This window comes from Tachysurus vachellii, chromosome 22 (assembly GCF_030014155.1).
Source record: "Tachysurus vachellii isolate PV-2020 chromosome 22, HZAU_Pvac_v1, whole genome shotgun sequence".
NCBI lineage: Eukaryota > Metazoa > Chordata > Actinopteri > Siluriformes > Bagridae > Tachysurus > Tachysurus vachellii.
In genome coordinates this window covers 10,630,718-10,653,740 of record NC_083481.1, presented here as the reverse complement: position 1 = coordinate 10,653,740, position 23,023 = coordinate 10,630,718, and the positions used below count along the sequence as shown (strand labels likewise).

General features: G+C 38.9%; 2 protein-coding genes across 2 annotated transcripts; one reads left to right on the top strand and one right to left on the bottom strand.

Moving 5' to 3' along the window:
* Positions 1 to 1,559: 1,559 nt before the first annotated feature.
* dynlrb1 (dynein, light chain, roadblock-type 1) lies at positions 1,560 to 5,181 on the bottom strand. The gene is made up of 4 exons (XM_060858673.1): positions 5,052 to 5,181; positions 4,205 to 4,280; positions 3,441 to 3,608; positions 1,560 to 1,940 (listed from the first exon to the last, which is right to left on the bottom strand). The coding sequence occupies exons 1-4, from the start codon at positions 5,052 to 5,054 to the stop codon at positions 1,897 to 1,899; spliced, it is 291 nt and encodes a 96-aa protein (XP_060714656.1). The 5' UTR covers positions 5,055 to 5,181; the 3' UTR covers positions 1,560 to 1,896.
* A 7,685-nt stretch (positions 5,182 to 12,866) lies between these two features.
* LOC132838422 (uncharacterized) lies at positions 12,867 to 14,767 on the top strand. The gene is made up of 3 exons (XM_060858737.1): positions 12,867 to 13,088; positions 13,187 to 13,468; positions 13,601 to 14,767. Exons 2-3 carry the CDS (start codon positions 13,394 to 13,396, stop codon positions 14,243 to 14,245), a joined length of 720 nt encoding a protein of 239 aa, XP_060714720.1. The 5' UTR covers positions 12,867 to 13,088; positions 13,187 to 13,393; the 3' UTR covers positions 14,246 to 14,767.
* Positions 14,768 to 23,023: the final 8,256 nt, after the last annotated feature.

The following is a 23,023-nucleotide window of genomic DNA, read 5'->3' as shown; positions in this document are numbered from 1 at the left end:
ATCTTAGCATGGATTTTATCAAGAACATCTGCTACTCTCAGACCCTCCTCCTTTTGTGGCCAAAACAGAATCATTTTTTCTTGTGAATGATATATGACCTGGACAATGGCCATAGGGATTCTGAGGGATTTTTCACTGTCATGTTAGTGGATGAAAACATTTCCTGAGATTCACTTTCATGCACATCAAACCACTGTCACCACTCTTACTGTGGTTTAGGTACATTATCATCCTGATACATGGCACATGGTCCTCCAGAATGGTTCAGTAGTTTTTGACAATGATGCAGCCTTCTTGCACAAATAGTGGCCTAGAGAATGCCATGATGTTGCAGCCCAAAACATCACTGATTCTTCTTTGTGATTCACACTGGACACCCATCAGTCTCGGGTCGTAAGCTCCTTAGGGCTTTTAATAATGTAATTCTCCTGGATGAGGGAAAGACAGCGAAGGTAATCTCACTAGAGAGCAATAAAAATTTCACATTGTCCACTGCCCAAGGTTTTCACTGCAGCACCATTGAAACTGATGTTTGACTAATGCACTGGCTATTGCAAGCCAACCATGAACCAACTTCATCTTAGGTTGAAAGTTACTCCTGTTGGATGTGGTTCATCCTTCATGGTGGCATGCAGACATTAGCCTGTATACCGTAGCTCTCAATAACACCACAAAGACTCACTGTCCTGGCCATTATTGTGCCAGCTAGATGCACAAAAAGTTGTCTTCTTTTGAACTCTGATATGTCTCCCATTAAATGTGGATTGCAATATTTTATGTACAGCTGTGCTATTAAACTGTTAATTCAACCTTCAAACTCAGCTCTTAATTATAGAATGTGAAATCAGTGCAGATTGGCCACCAGGATGCACATACAGTACTGTGCAAAAGTTTTAGGCAGGTGTGAAAAAATGCTGTAAACAAAGAATGCTTTCAGAAATATAAATAATGAGTGTTTATTTCTGTCAATTTACAAAATGCAAAGTGAGCAAACAAAAGAAAAATCTACATCAAATCAATATTTGCTGTTACTACCTTTTTCCTTCAAACCAGCATGAAGTGATGGCATGGCCCCCACAGAGCCCTGATCTCAACATCAAGTGTGCCTGGGATTACATGAAGAGACAGAGGGATGTGAGAAAGCCTACATCCACAGATCTGTGGTTAGTTCAAGATGTTTGGAACAACCTACCAACCGAGTTCCTTCAAAAACTGTGCGCAAGTGTACCTAGAAGAATTGCTGCTGTTTTGAAGGCAAAGGGTGGTCACACCAAATATTGATTTGATTTAGATTTCTCTTTTGTTCATTCACTGCATTTTGTTCATTTATGAAAGTAAATGTTTAACACCTCCATTTTCTTTGTTTACAGCATTTTTTCAAACCTGCCTAAAACTTTTGCACAGTACTGTATAGGCATGAAACGTCTAACCACTATATTGGCCAGTGTTTCAGTTTCATTGTCCAACCGCTGTAGGGACTTTTGCACTTGGACTTAAGAACTGTTGACTTAAGACTCAACTTGAGCTGCAATATACCAACATAACCACATCAAAAATAATTAATCTTAACACTGGTTTTATTGTTTAGGACAGACAGCGCAACATTATACATTTAGTTCCTATCTTTGTGGTGAGAAACTGTTTGAGCATTGGCATAAAGAGCAAATAAATGAACAATAAGTTAAGTGGATTAAACAATTTACAAAAAAAAAAAAAAAATGCTGGAATGATAAGGAAATACAGAACATCCTTACATGTTCATGTTTGACAGAGACCATATTGCCTATTAGTGTGGGCTGTATGACATTATTCACGTATAGATACTACATAAAATTATTTTTTCTGAAGAAAAATAAAAAGATGTTTAAATAAAAGGCTATACAGAAAATAGCATTTTCACTCTGTGGGGTTCTGAATGACTATCAGGAAATAGTCCTTATCTGTGGAGAAAGAAGAAAAGGAATTAGTTCAATGTAAGAGAAGTCATCTTTAGGTTCTGTGGTTATATAATCTACTACTTCAGCCCTAGTTTTCTAGAATTGGTTACTGACAGCAGAAATATGAAACATTCTGCTACACCATTTCTACTGCAACAAATGTTCATGAACATTTTCATATAAATGTTCATGATAGGAAATCAAGGATCACAAATTCTGTCTATCATGAGCAATGTTTTTGGTAAAGAGTTTCCTCTTATACAAACTCAACATTCTGCTGTCTGACTTAAAGCAGAGCAACAAAAAGTTTTACTGTCATGTATCATAGCTTGTCTGTGCTGCCAAACAGATAAAGCTGTGAATGTTTTCACTCTCAGAAATGAATGGATACATATTTAAATTACAGCAAGTTGTTTATCAAGGCCAGTGTCAATACGCACCTATTGCATGCAGTTCATATCATTTCGTTTACATCTTATAATGAGCTTAGGTACAGCTACAGTAAGAAACCAGCATGCCACCTATAATAAATCTCTTCATTGGTGTTGAAAGATTTTTCAATATACCCATTCAAAATTTTCTTTGTGAAGGCAACAACTTATGGTTGCTTATACCTTCATTAACAAAACCTCTACAGTAACTTAAATCGCAATGTTCACCATTAGGAAAAAAATTCATTAACTCCAGGACGCTAATTTAAACATGATATGCTAATGAGTGGTGTCTGATAATTATATAATCTGAAAAATAATGGTATCTGAATAATTATATCTTCTCACTGTATAATGACACATATCCAGATTTATATATTACTATGGATATATTACCTAATTGTAATACCAACAGACTTCCCCAAATTGCAGGAACCAGACCCAATCAAGAGGCAGGATTTTTTGTTGTATTGTTCTCTCTTTGCCACCAATAACCAAGTGCTGAGTAAGATGTGGTGCATGATGGGACTCTTGGCATGGTTATAAACTCTATAGTTAAAGCCACCTTTCTGGAATACAGCCCCATGTTACACTAATGAACTCATTATTCATTGTAAAGAGTCATCATCTGTGCCACCAGGATTTGATTTTGACATGAATTGTTATAATTCACCCACATTGTATTTCTTCAATTCAACTGCTATGTTGTAGTGCTTTTAATAATGCATATTGGTCTTATATATATATATATATATACACACACACACACACACACACACACACACTAATATATATATATATATATATATGTGTGTGTATTACTGCTTACGTTGCATTAGATACTGTTTCCAGATCTGTAGTGAACATATTAATGCGCATTACAGGTCTGGAGGCCTAGGTTATGATGGGGACATTCAGAATAACCTATTTAATAAAGCTGACTGAAAACACTTATTAAAACACTTAATGAACTCAATCTGAATCAAAATCACAAGGTACAACATTAGAATAACACACAAGCGGAAACAAAAGACAGCAACATACACTGACAAAGAGGAAAAGCATTTCCTACCTGGAGCAATCATAATCTCATTCTTCTTCGAGCGAACTCGGAGGAAAGTGAGGTCATTCTGTGGGTCAATATCCCTCACTGTACTCCGTGCTTTCATCACCAGCTGGTGGATGAGTCCTGCATACTGCACTGTACTTGAGTTATCCATAGTGGTTTTAATAGGAATGCCTTGTCGTGGGGGAGAGAGAGAGAGAGAGAAACACAGAGGCATCTAAGAAGCTGGAGGGAAAAGCAGCACAACAATCATAGCTTTGTTAAAATTTCGTTGAAGTTTATCATGTGATGTTTTAGAGAGAATCTTCCAAGACTGATAATGTGTATAAGAAAGAGGGAGGGACAGAGGCAAAGATGGAAGCAGCAGTTTGATTCTTTTATAGCAAATTTTTTTATTTATAAATATATATTTTTTATCCAATGTTTGGACATTTTTAAATATAATCACCATGGAGTAACAGATGACAGACTGCTTTGTTATGCAACAATAATCATAGCAGCGTGGGGAAAGCAGGGGTGTAGCAATCAGGGTCTGTCATGGAACAACCGGGTACAACCAGCATCCTGTTCTCATCTGCTTTATAACTGAAATAGTCATTCCTGGCTAATCAGATTCATGTATTCACCAGCTTTATGATATAAAAGGTAAGAGGTATTTGTTATGTAGTATGTGACATGAGGAACGGGGTGGTTTAGTGTGCTACTAAACCTCTGATGAATGTCAGCTGAATGTGAAAGAAATCATTAAAGCACTAGAGTGAACTGATTACCCTCTGAGTTGACGATGATGATTCCTTGCACTCCTTTCTGACTCTGGATTCTCTTCAGCGTCTCCTCAACTTCAGCCTTCACACAAAGACACAACAGCATGTTGATATGACACTGTTACAGCAGCATGATGGTAACAATATTACATCTGAGAAGGCAGATGTATATTCTAAACAGAATATTCAGAATCAGAATCAGGTTTATTGCCAGGAACTGTAGGTTCTACATGTACAGCAATTTGTCTTGGTGTGTTGCATATTACTAGTTGAGAAAAAAGGTCATAAAAATAATAATAATAATAATAATAATAATAATAATAATAACGTATAAAGATTTACAAAAAACAAACAACTGGATGTAAACAAGAATAGAAACATGCATTGTACACTAATGCAGGATGTGCAAAGTGACCAGTGCAAATATACAATTCGAAATGTTACATATATTACAACTGAACAACTAACTGGACTGATTAGAGCTGACACTTTAGCAGTAGCACTGACAGCTATCGCGCTAAGTCTTACTAGTCTTATTATAGCTAGCTAACTGGTTGAGGTTAGATAATAAAACAAATCTAATTCATTTCTGAATAAAGCAAATTAAATTAATGTGAACTCGAACGTCAGCGACTGTCAAGATTGCTAGTGCTATCATGCTAACAAGCTAAGTGGCTAGCTAGCAACTGAATCCCATTGTATGGCGACGCCCTGTAACAGCTAAGAGAAGCTACTACAGCTAGCAAATACTAGCTTACAATAGTGAAATTTGGTAGCTGGGTAACACATATTGACACATTCATTCACTTATTCGTACAAATAACGTACCATAATACAGCACTAAAACACTTACCATTGTTAGTTATGAGTGTTTGTAAGCTAGTGTTTATGTCAATCAAACCGCTAACATAGCATCGCATTAGCTGTGCTCTGATTTGTTGTTGATTGTGAGTTGGCTGTAACTTTTAAGCACAAGGGTTCTCTCAGCGCCACCTGCTGGGATGGAGGAGAAATACCGCGATAAATACAAAAATAAATACACCCTCACGACAGGGAGCTGTTTAACAATAAAAATACATTTTATACACGAATCATAATTTTAAAAGTGTATCATAACTTTTTCCTCCTGATAGAAGGAAAGAAAGAAAGCACTTATTTAAAACGAGGAATCTGCTTTGCTTCCATACAACCCATGAACACCATGTAATTAAAAAACATGTTGAGGAAGTTTATTTAACTAAAATAAATGTAATAAATGTAACCTGTCTTATTTATGCATTAAGTAAAATTCTAGGTAATTGTAAACATTGGTTATAAATAGGGGGACACGGTGGCTTAGTGGTTAGCACGTGTGTGTGTGGAGTTTGCATGTTCTCCCCGTGCCTCGGGGGTTTCCTCCGGGTAGTGTGTGTGTGTGTGTGTCCTGTGATGGGTTGGCACTCCGTCCAGGGTGTATCCTGCCTTGATGCCCGATGACGCCTGAGATAGGCACAGGCTCCCCGTGACCCGAGGTAGTTCGGATAAGCGGTAGAAGATGAATGAGTGGTTATAAATAAAACACAAAGTATATAATATTATATTATAAAAAAAAAGATGTATAATATTTTTTAATATAATATATTTTTTATATATAGTGGTGTGAAAAAGTGTTTGCCCCTTCCTCACTCACTCATTTTCGGAGTGCCAACCCATCGCAGGGCACACACACACACACACACTCTCTCTCATTCACTCACGCACTACAGACAATTTTCCAGAGAGGAGGAAAACCGGAGGAAACCCCCGAGGCACGGGGAGAACATGCAAACTCCACACACAAGGCGGAGGCAGGAATCGAACCCCCAACCCTGGAGGTGTGAGGCGAACGTGCTAATCACTAAGCCACCGTGCCCACCTGCCCCTTCCTGATTTTTATTTTTTTTTTTTTGTACGTTTGTCACATTTAAACAGAGATGGGGGACTCGAGTCATATGACTTGACTCGAGTCGGACTTAAGTCGCACAGTTGAGACTTGCTTGACAAATATTAAAAAAAGACTCGACTTGAGTTATGACTTCATGACTTGAGACTTGACTCGGACTTGAGTTAAATGACTCGAAATAACTTGTTTTTTTGTTTTTGTTTTATCTTTGTTGTCTATTTTGTTTTTAAATCTGTTTTTAAACGCACGCAAGAGCGTAATCTAACCACGTGACGCAGCAGGCAAGCAGAGGGAGCGCGCGCACTAACTAATAAACCTTAACAGTCGTGACGAAACATGGAAGGCGCTACACCAAAAATAATTAAGTTCGGGTACCGGGATTTTGTGCAAGATGAGAAGAGAAGAACAGCAGTATGCGACCACATCGCTCACAATTAAATGACAAAGTTCTATCAAATTAATTTTTAGTAAGCGCAATGTAGTGTAAATGGTTGGTCACTGTTTATGTGGAAATGTCAGCTGTTATACAATAACACTTATAATTGGTCTTCAGTGTTAGGCTTTGAGTGAAAAGCGTATGGATCGTTTATGGGGATGCACATATATATAAAAAACATAAATATAAATATAAAAATAAAAAACTTCAGAGTTGAAAGCACAGCCATATTCTTGTCTCGCATGCACACACACACACACACACACACACACACACACACACACACACACACACACACACACACGCAGACACATTCAATTTAAAGGGGTAGTTCACCCAAAAATAAAAAAAAATTCTTTCATAATTTTCTCACCCTCATGATGTTACAAACCTGTATGAATTTCTTTGTTTAGATGAACAGAAGATATTTTAAGGAATGTTTGTAACCAAACCATTCATGAGCCCCATTCACTTCCATAGTATTCTTTTTTCCCACTGTGGAAGTGAATGGGGCTCGTGAACGGTTTGGTTACAAACAGTCCTCAAAATATCTACATGTGTGTTCATCAAAACAAAGAAATTTATAAAGGTTTGTAACATCATGAGGGTGAGAAAATGATAGAATTTTCATTTTTAGGTGAACTATCCAATCATCTCTCTCTCTCTCTCTCTCTCTCTCTCTCTCTCTCTCTCTCTCTCTCTCTCCAATAGTTAATTCACTTCAAGGTTTGTGTGATTCAATAATTTACATTTTTTGATTGACGTGATTGATTGTTGTTATTCTGTTGTTAAAAAGGAAGGATCTAATTTAAGGATGTGTTTCATGTCCCATTAAAAGGGAATGCCTGTACAAAAAAATGCCTTTTGGTTGGAAAGTAACCATTGTACTTTTTTATATAAACTTTTCCATGGTCTTCTGCCATATTTGAGGCATCTTGAAACTTTGCATGCTTTTATGTTGGCCTTATTTCAGTTACATTTACATCTTATTTTTTGTAGTTTTGATTTTTATTCATTTTTAGATTTTTATTGTATTTACAACTCACCTGTATGTGGACACCTTTTAAAAATAAATGCATATAATCATTTTTGTTGCAAATAAAACTCTCATAGTCCATAAATACTGTAGATTTAACTTTGTTTAATATATACATTTAGTTAAATCATCAAACATATGTATGACTTGCCAGTGACTTGCTTGACTCAAGCTACGACTTGACTTGACTTGCTTGACATAAAGCAGTGACTTGACTTGACTTGACTTGACACTCACAAAAAATGACTCGGACTTGCTTGAGACTTGAAGGTTAAGACTTGAGACTTACTTGTGACTTGCACATGTGTGACTTACTCCCACCTCTGCATTTAAATGTTCCAGTTCATCAAACAAATTTAAATATTAGTCAAAGATAACACAATTAAGTTATCTTTAGTTATCTTTATCTTTAAGTTATCTGCAGTTAAGTTTTAACGCGGGTTTGGGGGCTAATTTTTCACACAGAGCCATGTGGGGTTGGATTTTGTTTTCCATTAATAATAAACACCTTCATTCAAAAACTGTGTGTTTACTTGTGTTATCTTTGTCTAATATTTAAATTTGATGATCTGAAACATTTAAAGTGTGACACTTTCACATCACTGTATACTTAATGTCTTACTTTCATTATAATGTTTACTCTCACTTCCACTTTTGGCTAGATATTTCTGCTGATCTATAGTTTAACACAAGCAACTTTAAATCTTAGAATTTAGCACCTGTATAAAGAAACTTATTCTAGATCCACTTTATTTTTCCTCAGATCAGCAGCAGCAGGACTGTCTCAATCCACTCATCAGTTCCATATGGAATCTTGCACCATTATACACACAGTTTACATATGAATGGAGGAGGAAGTGCTCTGGGCTTTAGGCTCACTGAAAAAAACAGCTTCAACAGCTGTCACTCTGTTTATGCAAAAAGCCTTTTTAACATATACTATGATATAAACCCAGAGACATTTAAAAAACTAAGAAAGCTGTGAACTGTAGATTTAAAAAACTAAGAAAGCTGTGAATTGGAGAGTGAAGCCATGTTACTTCCATGAAAAAAAAAGTCAGAGGGCAAACTTCATGTAAAGTTTATCTGCCTCCCACATATTCAGCATCTGATTCTTCCTGGCAATTTTCATCATCCTCACAATGAGGTACACGTTTTATATAAAAGTGTATATAAATGTATAACCCCCACCCTCACCCATTTGGTTCAACAGAGTACATTATCATCTCCCAGACTAAAGAATCAAAGGACACTGAGACACAAATAAATTTGATCATTAGCAAATATTGGTAAACAATCACAGTCAAATAGGGAATTTCAGCTATGCAATGATATAGAACTGGCCAATCTGATCAAAATTTAGGACAAAACTGAGCTCTTGTCCTACATTCAACTAGCACGAAAAGCTAATCGAAAAAAGGCAAACAAGCTCTGATTTGTTCCATTCTTTTCTCTCTGTGCAGATTTGATATTTATTTGCCTTGTTTTATAAATATTCACACAGTCACTCAGTTTTTCTTCTGATAACAGTAATGTTACGTTCAGTAATATTTTACGCTTTGTTGTTTTTTTCTTTGATCCAGGCAGAATGAAACCATCCAAACTTTTTCATACTACACAGCTTTCACGGCAACCAAGAATCATTAGTTAGTGGAAATATTGAGCAAGAAAATACCTGTCCTCTTCTTGGGACTGTTTTGTCCCATAAGCACTTATCCATGTGCTTGCGGACACCAGATGTTTTCATGCCTGCTTCAGCAGATTTCAGACTTATTCATATGTATTAAAAGAAAATAGAAACTATTTTAACCCACCAATGCTATTGCTGTCTATAGAGTCCACAAAAAAAAATTCTCTCTCTCTCTCTCTCTCTCTCTCTCTCTCTCTCTCTCTCTCTGACTCTGTCTCTCTCTCGCTCTCTAAATGAGTTAGTAAATTATCACAACAATAAATAGCTGTAATACACTGATAAACTCTGAATATAATTTAAATCATTTTTTGAGTTGGACATACAAAAAATTACATCATCACCACACAAACGATGCTTGCGCCTGAGAACTCTGCTTTTCCAACCACACTTGGCTACAAGAAACCACCAGACCTGCAATTTCCTTTAAAACTCTGGCCAATTCTTCTGAGTAAGTATCTAACAAAATGACCTTGACTTTAACGTAATCGTTTTAAATAACCTCAGGCTGCAGTTTTCTGAAAACTGTTGCAGCCATTCTGCGGTGAGTTAGCTAGCTAAGTACATAAACATGAAATGGTGCCTGTTATTCATCCTGAATTTGTAGAATCAAACCTATCTAAACTTCCAGTTTTCCAGAGAAATTCCAGTTTTAACACTGTGCAGTATATGTACATATGTGGAGTTTTTCATCTGACCTTCCTGTGTTTGTGTCATTGTCATTTGTGCAAACCACATGTTTTGAAAAACTAACGTCTGGACAGTGTATCCACTTACTAGACTTGCTATTGTCTCATAGGCAAAGGGACATGACAAAACCCGGTGTGCCCTGTGGTCCTGCCTGTCGCACCGCTGTGTTGCTGTCTGACAGGATGTAGGAGAGCGTGTGTGCTGGTACGGAGGTCATTGTACGGTGGTGTATAACTAGTTTCAAAACCTGTGTGCACATGGTAGTACAGTAGCATGTAAGCAGATATCATTTCAACTCTGGAAAAACAGATCAAGTTTTGAATCTAATCATTAGCCCAGTTATTGATCTGTAAAACACGTTGTTGACCTCATGACCATTTGGGTGACCATATATTATTGACCACTTGATCAGAGACTTTAAAGTTAGTAATACATAGTTTTCATTATCTGATTGTTACTTTTTGTTTTAACTAATGTAATCACCATGAGACAAGATCTTAGACTATGGAAATCCATAGTGAGTAAGTGGTGAGGAATTCGTCCTGCATAGGTTCTATATTTTTTTGTGGTTTAGACTAAGGGTTATGACTGCACTGACTTGATATGATTTTAATTAAATACACTAAATTTTGCTTGCCATTGTACTAAATGTAGTTATTCAGATGCACTTGAAATTTGTAGATTATTTGGTAAACTGTTATTAAAAATAATACAAATAAAAAGTCTAATAATATAAGTTAATAAAAATATTAACTTATATTATTAGACTTTTTATTTGTATTCTGATATACACATTAGTGTTCACATTTTATTCAAATTAATTCGTCTTGCCAACTCTCAGTTGCTTATTACAGGGTTACTCTAAGAATTCACTAGATTGTAGCCTATAGCATAAGTGTTTTGTATTCCTCACACATCAAAACATAAGAGGCACTCATGGTTTTGTGTTTGTTTTGTGTTGTCTGTTCCAGGTGTCAGTAAGTCCAGTCCATGTGGATATCACTTTAAACCAATACAGATGTCATTTTCTGTCTCTTTGGACTTCATTCAGTTGTGCTAGGTTTTCACTGGGAGACGTGATTGAGATGTAATTAATACCGGTTTTGATTAGTTGTAGTCTTTGAACTGAGATTGTCTTTGCCCGCATTTGGATTCTGTTAATGAATAGTACTGCTTTTTCTGATTAGTAACAATGGGAGGCTGTTACCCTAACCCTAACTCAGTGACCATTTGATGACTTTGACAGGAAGGAATTAGTGTTGGGTCTGTGAGAACCTATAGATTGTGCTGACCCATTAGTTCCTCAGGAGCTCTTGGTTGCTTAGTTCTACTCAACTAAAAACTGTTGTAGAAAGGACATTATTAATGACATTTACATTAACATTATTTACTGTTCAGTGTCACCCAAATGACGATGTGTTCCCTACTGAGTCTGTTTCCTCTCAAGGTTTCTTCCTCATATCATATCAGTTTTTCCTTGCCACCATCGTTTCAGGCTTGCTCATTATGGATGTTTCTATCACAGGATCAGCCTGGTATTCATAACACCTCATTTTGAAATATTCCCAAATAAAATGTTTTACTACAATGGTTTCCACCAAATATATATTTAAAAATTAAGCTGTTGCATTATTTGGGGTGATCAAGGTGGATGCTTCTTTTAGCAGGTACCAGATGAACATGATCGCTTTTTGCTCTCTGCTAGCTAGAAGACTTATTTTGTGTAGGTGGAAGGATTCATGCCCACAAACATATGGTCTCCGGATTAGAGAGGTCATGTGTTATATACATTTGGAAAAGATTAGATACAGTATAAAAGGGTCGTTTGAGAAGTTTTATAACATGTGGATGCCATTTATGTCTTATTTTGAAAATGTGTCAGTTGACAATTTTGTATAACTGTTTACACAAACCTGTGTTAAGAATTGTATGATGCTACCTAGAGACCTGACTACTGTTTACATTTCTTATTGATCCAGTATGGGGTAGGGGGAGGGGTGTTCTTTATTGTTGTGTTAATTTAAATGTGAAACTGAAACTAAGACAATAAAAAGACTTTGTTTAAAAAAAAAAAAAAATAAGCTGTTTATCATAAAGTGAATTTTAAACAAAATTACCATCCAAATGTCCAATTGTCACTCAATATATATATATAGATATATCATAAGAACTGGATTTCCTCCACAATGTGTTTTTGCTAAGTACTGACTCCTCTTCTAATACAGTTTTTTTCAGTCGCTAACAAGCGTTTGTCCAAACAGTTGTCACATTTTCAAAACTCTAAACACAATTAGCACAGCATCAGTCTTTTGTGGCCATACCATTCACACATTTCATGTCGTTTTCACACAATATGCAATCAGTAAACACATTTCCACAATGCTTACATTTCCTTAACAGACAAGCTATACCTCTCAACAAAATTATGGATTGTTTTTGTAGTATTCAAGAATGTTAACACACAACATCCCACAATAGCAAAAACAATATTCCAAACCTTAGATACAGTATAAAAACCTCTGCTTCTGCAATGATATCAGTTCAAAAACAATATATCTCAGCTGATAATAAACAAACAATTGAATAATTGACACACAGCTGATTTATGTTGGGTGAATTGGGCCAACCACAGCTGATTCCAGTCTGGCTTAGACTCAGTGGCAGGGGTTATTTTTTTCTATTACTATAAAAAGAGGACTTTGAGGAGTGATGTTTTTGGAAACAGAAACAGAAAAAGACAAACACTGTAATGTTTGGACGTGGAAGAGGAAGAGCAAGGGGCCCAGGGAGAAGACCAGCTCCAGTGAGAGATGCAGGGCCAGGATGAGGTGCAGTAAGAGATGCAGTAGGAGGTGCAGTGAGAGGTGCAGTGAGAGGTGCAGTGAGAGGTGCAGGAACAGGAGCAGGCACAAGGAGAGGGCAAGGTAGAGGTGTAAGAATGCGTGGTGGTGGCATTCCAAGGGCTGCAAGAACAGTAGTCAGTGATGAAATTCGTGCCACTATCATTGACCATGTAATCAACCACGGTCTCTCACTAAGAGAGGCTGGTGAAAGAGTGCAACCCAATTTGAGGCGGTCAATGGTTGCCGCCATTATTCACATCTTTCAACAAACCAACAGGTAAGTATTGCATTTTACATGGATTGTTTCTATTCTCACTTGACATGTCAATAAGGTCATACAGTAATGCATATGTTGATTTTTTTTCCCATCTAAAGAATGCAACGTCTTCCACCCTCTGGGGGAAGAGGAAAGCTCCTCAATAATGATCAAGAGCTTGCCATTGTAGAAATGGTTGTTGCAAAAATGCAATAAAACTGCATGAAATTAAAACTAGAATTGTGGAGGACCATGAGATATTTGGCAATATAGAAAGCATCAGCCTCACAACCATTACACGTACATTGTCCAAACACAGAGTGCGGATGAAGCAGCTCTACACTGTTCCCTTTGAGAGGAACAGTGAGAGAGTCAAGGAGCTACGACGACAATATGTCCAGGTATAGTGTATATTCAATTCAATGTCCAGTTCTATAAGCTTTGCACTTTGCAAGTAGGTAACCTACACAGTAATAGGTTACAATACAGTATGGTATACAGTAATGACATGATATACATAAACTTTGTTTCAGAGAGTTATGGAATTGAAGGCCAACCAGGCCCCTCATGAATTCATTTACATAGATGAGGCAGGATTCAATTTATCCAAAAGGCGTCGACGTGGACGAAATATAATTGGAAAAAGGGCCACAGTTGATGTGCCAGGACAGAGAGGGGCAAACATTACCATGTGTGCAGCAATGGCAAATGCAGGATTACTCCTTCACAGATGTCAGGTTGGACCCTATAACACCGAGCGCCTCCTTGCCTTTCTCAATGATCTCCACAAGCGCCTGGTACCAGAGCAGGATCAGGAGGGTGAAAACATGAGGACCTTTGTAATTACCTGGGACAATGTTGCTTTCCATCATTCGCAAGCAATAACAGCATGGTTTGAAGTCCACCCAAGACTGGTAAGTCTCTTCCTTCCACCCTATTCACCTTTCCTCAACCAGTTCTTTTCTGCATGGAGGTGGAAGGTTTATGACCATCAGCCACATGACCAGATGTCCCTCCTTGAAGCCATGGATGCTGGCTGCAGGGACATCACAGTTCAAGATTGGCAAGGGTGGATCCGACATACCAAGCGGTTTTATCCCAGGTGCATCGCCTTGGATGATATCAGATGTGATGTTGATGAAAACATGTGGCCGAACCATGAAGATCGCAGGGATTAGATACATTAATTTTGTGCTATTTTTAGTTCCCCCCTTCTTATCTGGGCTTTTTGCTGTTTTGTTTTTTGTTTTTCAGAATGCTCTTATATATGATATTTTGTTCACTGTAAGCAATACTGTAAAACTTTTTCTGTTCTATTATATTGTGTTTCTACTGTACCTCCTTTAGTAAACAGTAAAGAAAAAAATAACTGTGGACATACAGTTCCCAACTAAGAAGTTTTGTGTAAAAGGTGGATTGCATGTTACCTGAAACATAAAAGTCTATGCAGTTTTTCTAATGTCAACAATAGCCAGTATTTTGAAACCTGGTGTACTTTGATTGACTGCATATACCTTGTGAAGTGAAAACAAGTGTTATTGTTTGACAGAATAATTTCATTTTGAGTCAGATTTCCAGTGTTTCGGTAAAGTTAGTGTGTGCAGAGAAAGATGTGTTCTGTTTTGAAATGGAGAGTTAGTATATATTTAACAAAATGTGTTTTTGAGAGGAAAATTATCAATTTGGCCAATTGTGTTCTGTAGGTGTAAGTCTGTGTTAAGAGTTTAGAAAAATTATCTTAAGTATAGGTAAGCGCTTGTTAGCGATTGAAAAAAACTGTAAGCAGAAACACCAACTCCACTTCTATTAAGTGGAATTAAAACAGTGCTGTTTATAAAATAAGTAATTTGTAAGACCAACAATACGAAACAATACAATAATAAAAGCAAACATCACAAAAGACAAAATTGCTACCAAAAATGAGAAACCTGGGGAAAACAAGTATATAGTATTGAAGAGCTAAAAGTTGTATTGTCTGTGGTGATGGATTATGAAGATGTCCTATGATTTAATATCTGTTTATTACACTCGTATTCCCAGAACACTTTGACGCTGAAATTGGCAACAGGTGACTTGATGATGTCTCTCTTCTGGGTAGTACGATGGTGCTGTGTGCCAGCTTCAAGTGAGTTGCAGTAAACTATTTGGTCTTGTTTATATCAGCAATGTGACAGAAATTAAAGATACAAATTTGTGAGAAAACAAATTATGTACAGTCTCTTCATGTTAGAAGTTTAAGTGGCACATGTATGGTACACAAAGGGTTAAATGAAGGCAGGTTTACTGATACATTCTATTAGTTTATCACTTGCAAAAAAGTGGCCCCAATCTCTCTCTCTCTCACACACACATCCACACACCCACACCCATACACACACACACACACACACACACACACACACACACACACACACACACACACACACACACACACACACACACACAGAGCTCTCTGCCAATTTTGTTTATCTTTTTTGACCCTCTTTATCTTTTTAAGAGTTGAATAACCTTTCACTGAAATACCATCATGAGGAAACAGTGGTTGTGTTGCCACGGGTTATAACACAAATGACTGTAATACAGCTTGTGCTATATTTTTATGAAATGTTTAATTATGGCATGTCTAGGTACAGTGTATCTTCACAACATATTGTATATAGTTTTTAATTATTGTAATTATGATATGTAACTAGGACAAACTATAATATAATATATAATATAATATAGTTTTAGGTTGGATTGGCCGGAAAATATTTATAATGTAATATAGTTTATCTAAACATCAGCCAAAAATGTGTTTTTAACACTGATCTATACAGTGTGCTTTACAGTTTTTTACAATCACTATGACAGTTTTTTCAATACATTTAACGAGTTTCCTAAACTCTTAACACGGTTAGCACAACATCCGTCTTTGTATGCTATACAATTAACACATTTCTTGTTGCTTTGATACAAAGTGCATACATTTAACACCAATTTAAAATGCTTGAACTTCTTTTACACACAAGCTCAACCAAGACCAAAACAATGTAATTTTACAGTCAAATTTACAAATGCTTTCACACTGTATGTCAGAACAGATAACATCATGTTCTAAACATAACTTATATAGGCTAAAGTCAAATTGAACAGCTGTTCATATTGTGAATTGAAACACAAATATATTCCCTGTATTTTATTCCTTTGCTAATGAGAAACAGCTTATTGCAGTTATGCAAATATATAAATCACAGCTGATTCCCATCTAGGAACCACACTCAGGTGTTGAGGTTTTTTCAATCGCATGATCATATGTTCTAAAAGAGGACTCTTTGGGCTGATCTTGTGTGGAAAAGGAACAATATAGAGCAACACAAAGAAAGAAAGAAAGAAAGAAAGAAAGAAAGAAAGAAAGAAAGAAAGAAAGAAAAAGCCTGCACGACGGAAAGGAAGACGAGCACTACATACAACTCCAGGACAAGGGAGAGGAGTGGGGCAAGGACAAGGACAAGGGAGAGGAGTTAGAATGCGTGGTGGCGCTCAAAGAAGGACCAGCGCTAGGGTAACTGATCAAATAAGAGCTACTATCATTGACCATGTCATAAACCACGGGCTATCATACAGAGAGGCTGGTGAACGAGTACAGCCATATCTCAGCCGGGACACAGTGCCATCCATTATTTTCAGAGAAACCAACAGGTAGGATACTGCTTCTCCTACAGCAAAGTGTAAATAATTTTACCATTTACTGTATTAGAGTGACTGTATTCCTCTGGTCTCTAATATGTAACTGTATTTTGTCCCTCTAAGGATTCAATGTCTACCTCCCTCAGGGGGCAGAGGAAAGCTCTTGAATGAAGAACAGGAACTTGCTATTGTCAACATGGTGATTGCTGACAATGAAATAAAACTGAAGGACATTCACTCCAGAGTTGTAGAGGACAACCTTGTCTTTGGGAACATTGCAGCAATGAGCATAACATCCATTTCTCAGACTCTAGCTAAACACAGAGTCCGAATGAAACAACTATACAAAGTTCCTTTTGAAAGGAACAGTGAGCGACCCTTACTCCCCTTTCCTCAACCCCATTGAGGAGTTTTTCTCAGCCTGGAGATGGAAGGTTTTTGACCATCGTCCACATGACCAAATGTCCCTCCTGGATGCAATGGATGTCAAGACATCACAGTTGAACACTGCCAGGGGTGGATAAGGCATGCCAAAAGATTCTTCTAACGATGCCTTGCCAGAGAAGATATCAGGTGTGATATGGATGAGAACATGTGGCCAAATGCAGAAGACCGGGCAGATTACAGTTTTGCACCTGCATCTCCTACTGCACCTCTCACTGCACCTCTCACTGCACCTCTCACTGCACCTCTCACTGCACCTCTCACTGCACCTCTCACTGCACCTCTCACTTCACCTCTCACTTCACCTCTCACTGCACCTCTCACTGCACCTGCACCTCCTACTGCACCTCTCACTTCACCTCTCACTTCACCTCTCACTGCACCTCTCACTGCACCTCTCACTGCACCTGCACCTCCTACTGCACCTCTCACTTCACCTCTCACTGCACCTCTCACTGCACCTCTCACTGCACCTGCACCTCCTACTGCACCTCTCACTTCACCTCTCACTGCACCTCTCACTGCACCTCTCACTGCACCTGCACCTCCTACTGCACCTCTCACTTCACCTCTCACTTCACCTCTCACTTCACCTCTCACTGCACCTCTCACTGCACCTCTCACTGCTCCTGCACCTCCTACTGCACCTCTCACTTCACCTCTCACTGCACCTCTCACTGCACCTGCACCTCCTACTGCACCTCTCACTTCACCTCTCACTTCACCTCTCACTGCACCTCTCACTGCTCCTGCACCTCCTACTGCACCTCTCACTTCACCTCTCACTGCACCTCTCACTGCACCTCCTACTGCACCTCTCACTGCACCTCTCACTGCACCTCTCACTGCTCCTGCACCTCTCACTGCACCTCTCACTTCACCTCTCACTGCACCTCTCACTGCACCTCCTACTGCACCTCTCACTGCACCTCTCACTGCACCTCTCACTGCACCTCTCACTGCACCTCTCCCTGGCCCTGCATCTCTCACTGGAGCTGGTCTTCTCCCTAGGCCCCTTGCTCTTCCTCTTCCACGTCCAGACATTACAGTGTTTGTCTTTTTCTGTTTCTGTTTCCAAAAACATCACTCCTCAAAGTCCTCATTTTATAGTAATAGAAAAAAATAACCCCTGCCACTGAGTCTAAGCCAGACTGGAATCAGCTGTGGTTGGCCCAATTCACCCAACATAAATCAGCTGTGTGTCAATTATTCAATTGTTTGTTTATTATCAGTTGAGATATATTGTTTTTGAACTGATATCATTGCAGAAGCAGAGGTTTTTATACTGTATCTAAGGTTTGGAATATTGTTTTTGCTATTGTGGGATGTTGTGTGTTAACATTCGTGAATACTACAAAAACAATCCATAATTTTGTTGGGAGGTATAGCTTGTCTGTTAAGAAAATGTAAGCATTGTGGAAATGCACTTATTGCATATTGTGTGAAAACGACATGAAATGTGTGAATGGTATGGCCACAAAAGACTGATGCTGTGCTAATTGTGTTTAGAGTTTTGAAAATGTGACAACTGTTTGGACAAACACTTGTTAGTGACTGAAAAAAAACTTTAAAAGATTACTTTGTTTTTTTATTATAATTCCGGTGCTTTTTCTGTTTGTATATCTTGCAGTATTGACCTTTTGCAAATAAAGTCTTTACTGCAGCAATTCTGTGTCTGTATTTTTTTTTACATAAACTGTACATTTTATAAAGCTACTCTGAGATGGTCATTCATTTTTAGGGCCTGAGCACCGAATGGTGCGAAGACCTATTGTTTTTCCTCGGGAGTATTATTTTTTTTTTTTTTTTTTTTTTTTTTTTTTTTTTCCCACACATTGGCCAATTGGGGTCCCTTAACATGCTCGAAAACTCTTGAAATTTGGCACACACGTCAGAGTCGCGCGACACTAGGATTGGACAAAGGTTGGAATACGGGCGTGGCAGGGGGGCTCTGTAGCGCCCCCTGTAATGCAAAAACAAACATTGGTGCACAGATCGGGCAATTATGTACGCACATGTACGAGAGTTGGTACGCATATAGATCTCATCGACCCGAACAACTTTCGCGCTCTAAACTATGAGCTCCGCCCAACAGGAAGTCGGCCATTTTGGATTGTTTTATAAGTGCATGCGGTGAACTTTTAAATACTCCTCCTAGGGAATTCATGCGATTGACATCAAACGTTGTGAACATGATGCCGAGACATTGCACTTGCTAAATTGCGAAGGGATTTTTGATATCTCGAACGGTGCTGCCATGGCGAGGCGACAAAGTTATGGCGAATTCAGAGAAACAGGAAGTGTCTAATATCTAAAGCAAAAAATGTCTTATTGGGATGACACGCGGTGTGTATGTTCGGCCAAGGATTCCGATCGCATCGATGTGCTTATTGTGAATCTCGGACATAGCGCCACCAACAGGCGCCAGGAAGTGTGTCAGTCACAACAGTTGCATGTGGTGAACTTTTAAATACTCCTCCTAGGGAATTCATGCGATTGACACCAAAAGTGGTGAACATGATGCCAAGACATTGCACTTGCTAAATTGCGAAGGGATTTTTGATATCTCGAACGGTGCTGCCATGGCGAGGCGACAAAGTTATGGCGAATTCAGAGAAACAGAAAGTGTCTAATATCTAAAGCAAAAAATGTCTTATTGTGATGACACGCGGTGTGTATGTTCGGCCAAGGATTCCGATCGCATCGATGTGCTTATTGTGAGTCCCGGGTATAGCGCCACCAACAGGCCCCAGGAAGTGTGTCAGTCACAAAGGTGGATTTTTTCACAGTTGCATGCAATGAACTTTTAAATACTCCTCCTAGAGGATTCATGCGATTGACACCAAAAGTGGTGAACATGATGCCGAGACATTGCACTTGCTAAATTGCGAAGTGAGTTTCGATATCTCGAACGGTGCTGCCATGGCGAGGCGACAAAATTATGGCGAATTCAGAGAAACAGAAAGTGTCTAATATCTAAAGCAAAAAATGTCTTATTGTGATGACACGCGGTGTGTATGTTCGGCCAAGGATTCCGATCGCATCTATGTGCTTATTGTGAGTCCCAGGTATAGCGCCACCAACAGGCCCCAGGAAGTGTGTCAGTCACAAAGGTGGATTTTTTGTCAGCTTCATGCAGTAAACTTTTAAATACTCCTCCTAGGGGATTCATGCAATTGAGACCAGACTTGGCCAACATGGTGCAGAGATATTGCAGATGCGAAATTGCGAACGGATTTTTGATATCTCAAACACTGTTCTCATGGTAACGTGTCAAACTTTACTTTCTTTTTCAGGCATATTTAAGTCTTTTGGCGTGCTTAGATTAACTTGAAATTTGACACATACATCACATTTGTCGGCTGTTAAGTGTGGACAAAAAGGTCAGACAAAGGTGTGTCTCTTAAGTGGCTCACTAGCGCCCCCGTTTGTCTAAAATGTGGGGTTTCATTTACCTACAGTCCCCAAATGGGTCAGTAACAACATAAAATAGTCCACTGATATTTACCCACTTGATGCACTTGCCCACCGTGCATTGTTTTCTGGAAGGCACCGTATAGCGATGAACAAACGTGCGAAGGCCCGTCATCGCTGCTTTTTTTTTTTTTTTTTTTTTTTTTTTTTTTTTTTTCCCCACACATTGGCCAATTGGGGTCCCTTAACATGCTCGAAAACTCTTGAAATTTGGCACACACGTCAGAGTCGCGCGACACTAGGATTGGACAAAGGTTGGAATACGGGCGTGGTAGGGGGGCTCTGTAGCGCCCCCTGTAATGCAAAAACAAACATTGGTGCACAGATCGGGCAATTATGTACGCACATGTACGAGAGTTGGTACGCATATAGATCTCATCGACCCGAACAACTTTCGCGCTCTAAACTATGAGCTCCGCCCAACAGGAAGTCGGCCATTTTGGATTGTTTTATAAGTGCATGCGGTGAACTTTTAAATACTCCTCCTAGGGAATTCATGCGATTGACATCAAACGTTGTGAACATGATGCCAAGACATTGCACTTGCTAAATTGCGAAGGGATTTTTGATATCTCGAACGGTGCTGCCATGGCGAGGCGACAAAGTTATGGCGAATTCAGAGAAACAGAAAGTGTCTAATATCTAAAGCAAAAAATGTCTTATTGTGATGACACGCGGTGTGTATGTTCGGCCAAGGATTCCGATCGCATCGATGTGCTTATTGTGAGTCCCGGGTATAGCGCCACCAACAGGCCCCAGGAAGTGTGTCAGTCACAAAGGTGGATTTTTTCACAGTTGCATGCAATGAACTTTTAAATACTCCTCCTAGAGGATTCATGCGATTGACACCAAAAGTGGTGAACATGATGCCGAGACATTGCACTTGCTAAATTGCGAAGTGAGTTTCGATATCTCGAACGGTGCTGCCATGGCGAGGCGACAAAATTATGGCGAATTCAGAGAAACAGAAAGTGTCTAATATCTAAAGCAAAAAATGTCTTATTGTGATGACACGCGGTGTGTATGTTCGGCCAAGGATTCCGATCGCATCTATGTGCTTATTGTGAGTCCCAGGTATAGCGCCACCAACAGGCCCCAGGAAGTGTGTCAGTCACAAAGGTGGATTTTTTGTCAGCTTCATGCAGTAAACTTTTAAATACTCCTCCTAGGGGATTCATGCAATTGAGACCAGACTTGGCCAACATGGTGCAGAGATATTGCAGATGCGAAATTGCGAACGGATTTTTGATATCTCAAACACTGTTCTCATGGTAACGTGTCAAACTTTACTTTCTTTTTCAGGCATATTTAAGTCTTTTGGCGTGCTTAGATTAACTTGAAATTTGACACATACATCACATTTGTCGGCTGTTAAGTGTGGACAAAAAGGTCAGACAAAGGTGTGTCTCTTAAGTGGCTCACTAGCGCCCCCGTTTGTCTAAAATGTGGGGTTTCATTTACCTACAGTCCCCAAATGGGTCAGTAACAACATAAAATAGTCCACTGATATTTACCCACTTGATGCACTTGCCCACCGTGCATTGTTTTCTGGAAGGCACCGTATAGCGATGAACAAACGTGCGAAGGCCCGTCATCGCTGCTTGCAGCTATATTTAGGGCCTGAGCACCGAATGGTGCGAAGCCCTATTGTTTTTCCTCGGGAGTATTATTTTTTTTTTTTTTTTTTTTTTTTTTTTTTTTTTTTTTTTTTTTTTTACAACAAATTGGCCAATTGGGGTCCCTTAACATGCTCGAAAACTCTTGAAATTTGGCACACACGTCAGAGTCGCGCGACACTAGGATTGGACAAAGGTTGGAATACGGGCGTGGCAGGGGGGCTCTGTAGCGCCCCCTGTAATGCAAAAACAAACATTGGTGCACAGATCGGGCAATTATGTACGCACATGTACGAGAGTTGGTACGCATATAGATCTCATCGACCCGAACAACTTTCGCGCTCTAAACTATGAGCTCCGCCCAACAGGAAGTCGGCCATTTTGGATTGTTTTATAAGTGCATGCGGTGAACTTTTAAATACTCCTCCTAGGGAATTCATGCGATTGACATCAAACGTTGTGAACATGATGCCAAGACATTGCACTTGCTAAATTGCGAAGGGATTTTTGATATCTCGAACGGTGCTGCCATGGCGAGGCGACAAAGTTATGGCGAATTCAGAGAAACAGGAAGTGTCTAATATCTAAAGCAAAAAATGTCTTATTGGGATGACACGCGGTGTGTATGTTCGGCCAAGGATTCCGATCGCATCGATGTGCTTATTGTGAATCTCGGACATAGCGCCACCAACAGGCGCCAGGAAGTGTGTCAGTCACAACAGTTGCATGTGGTGAACTTTTAAATACTCCTCC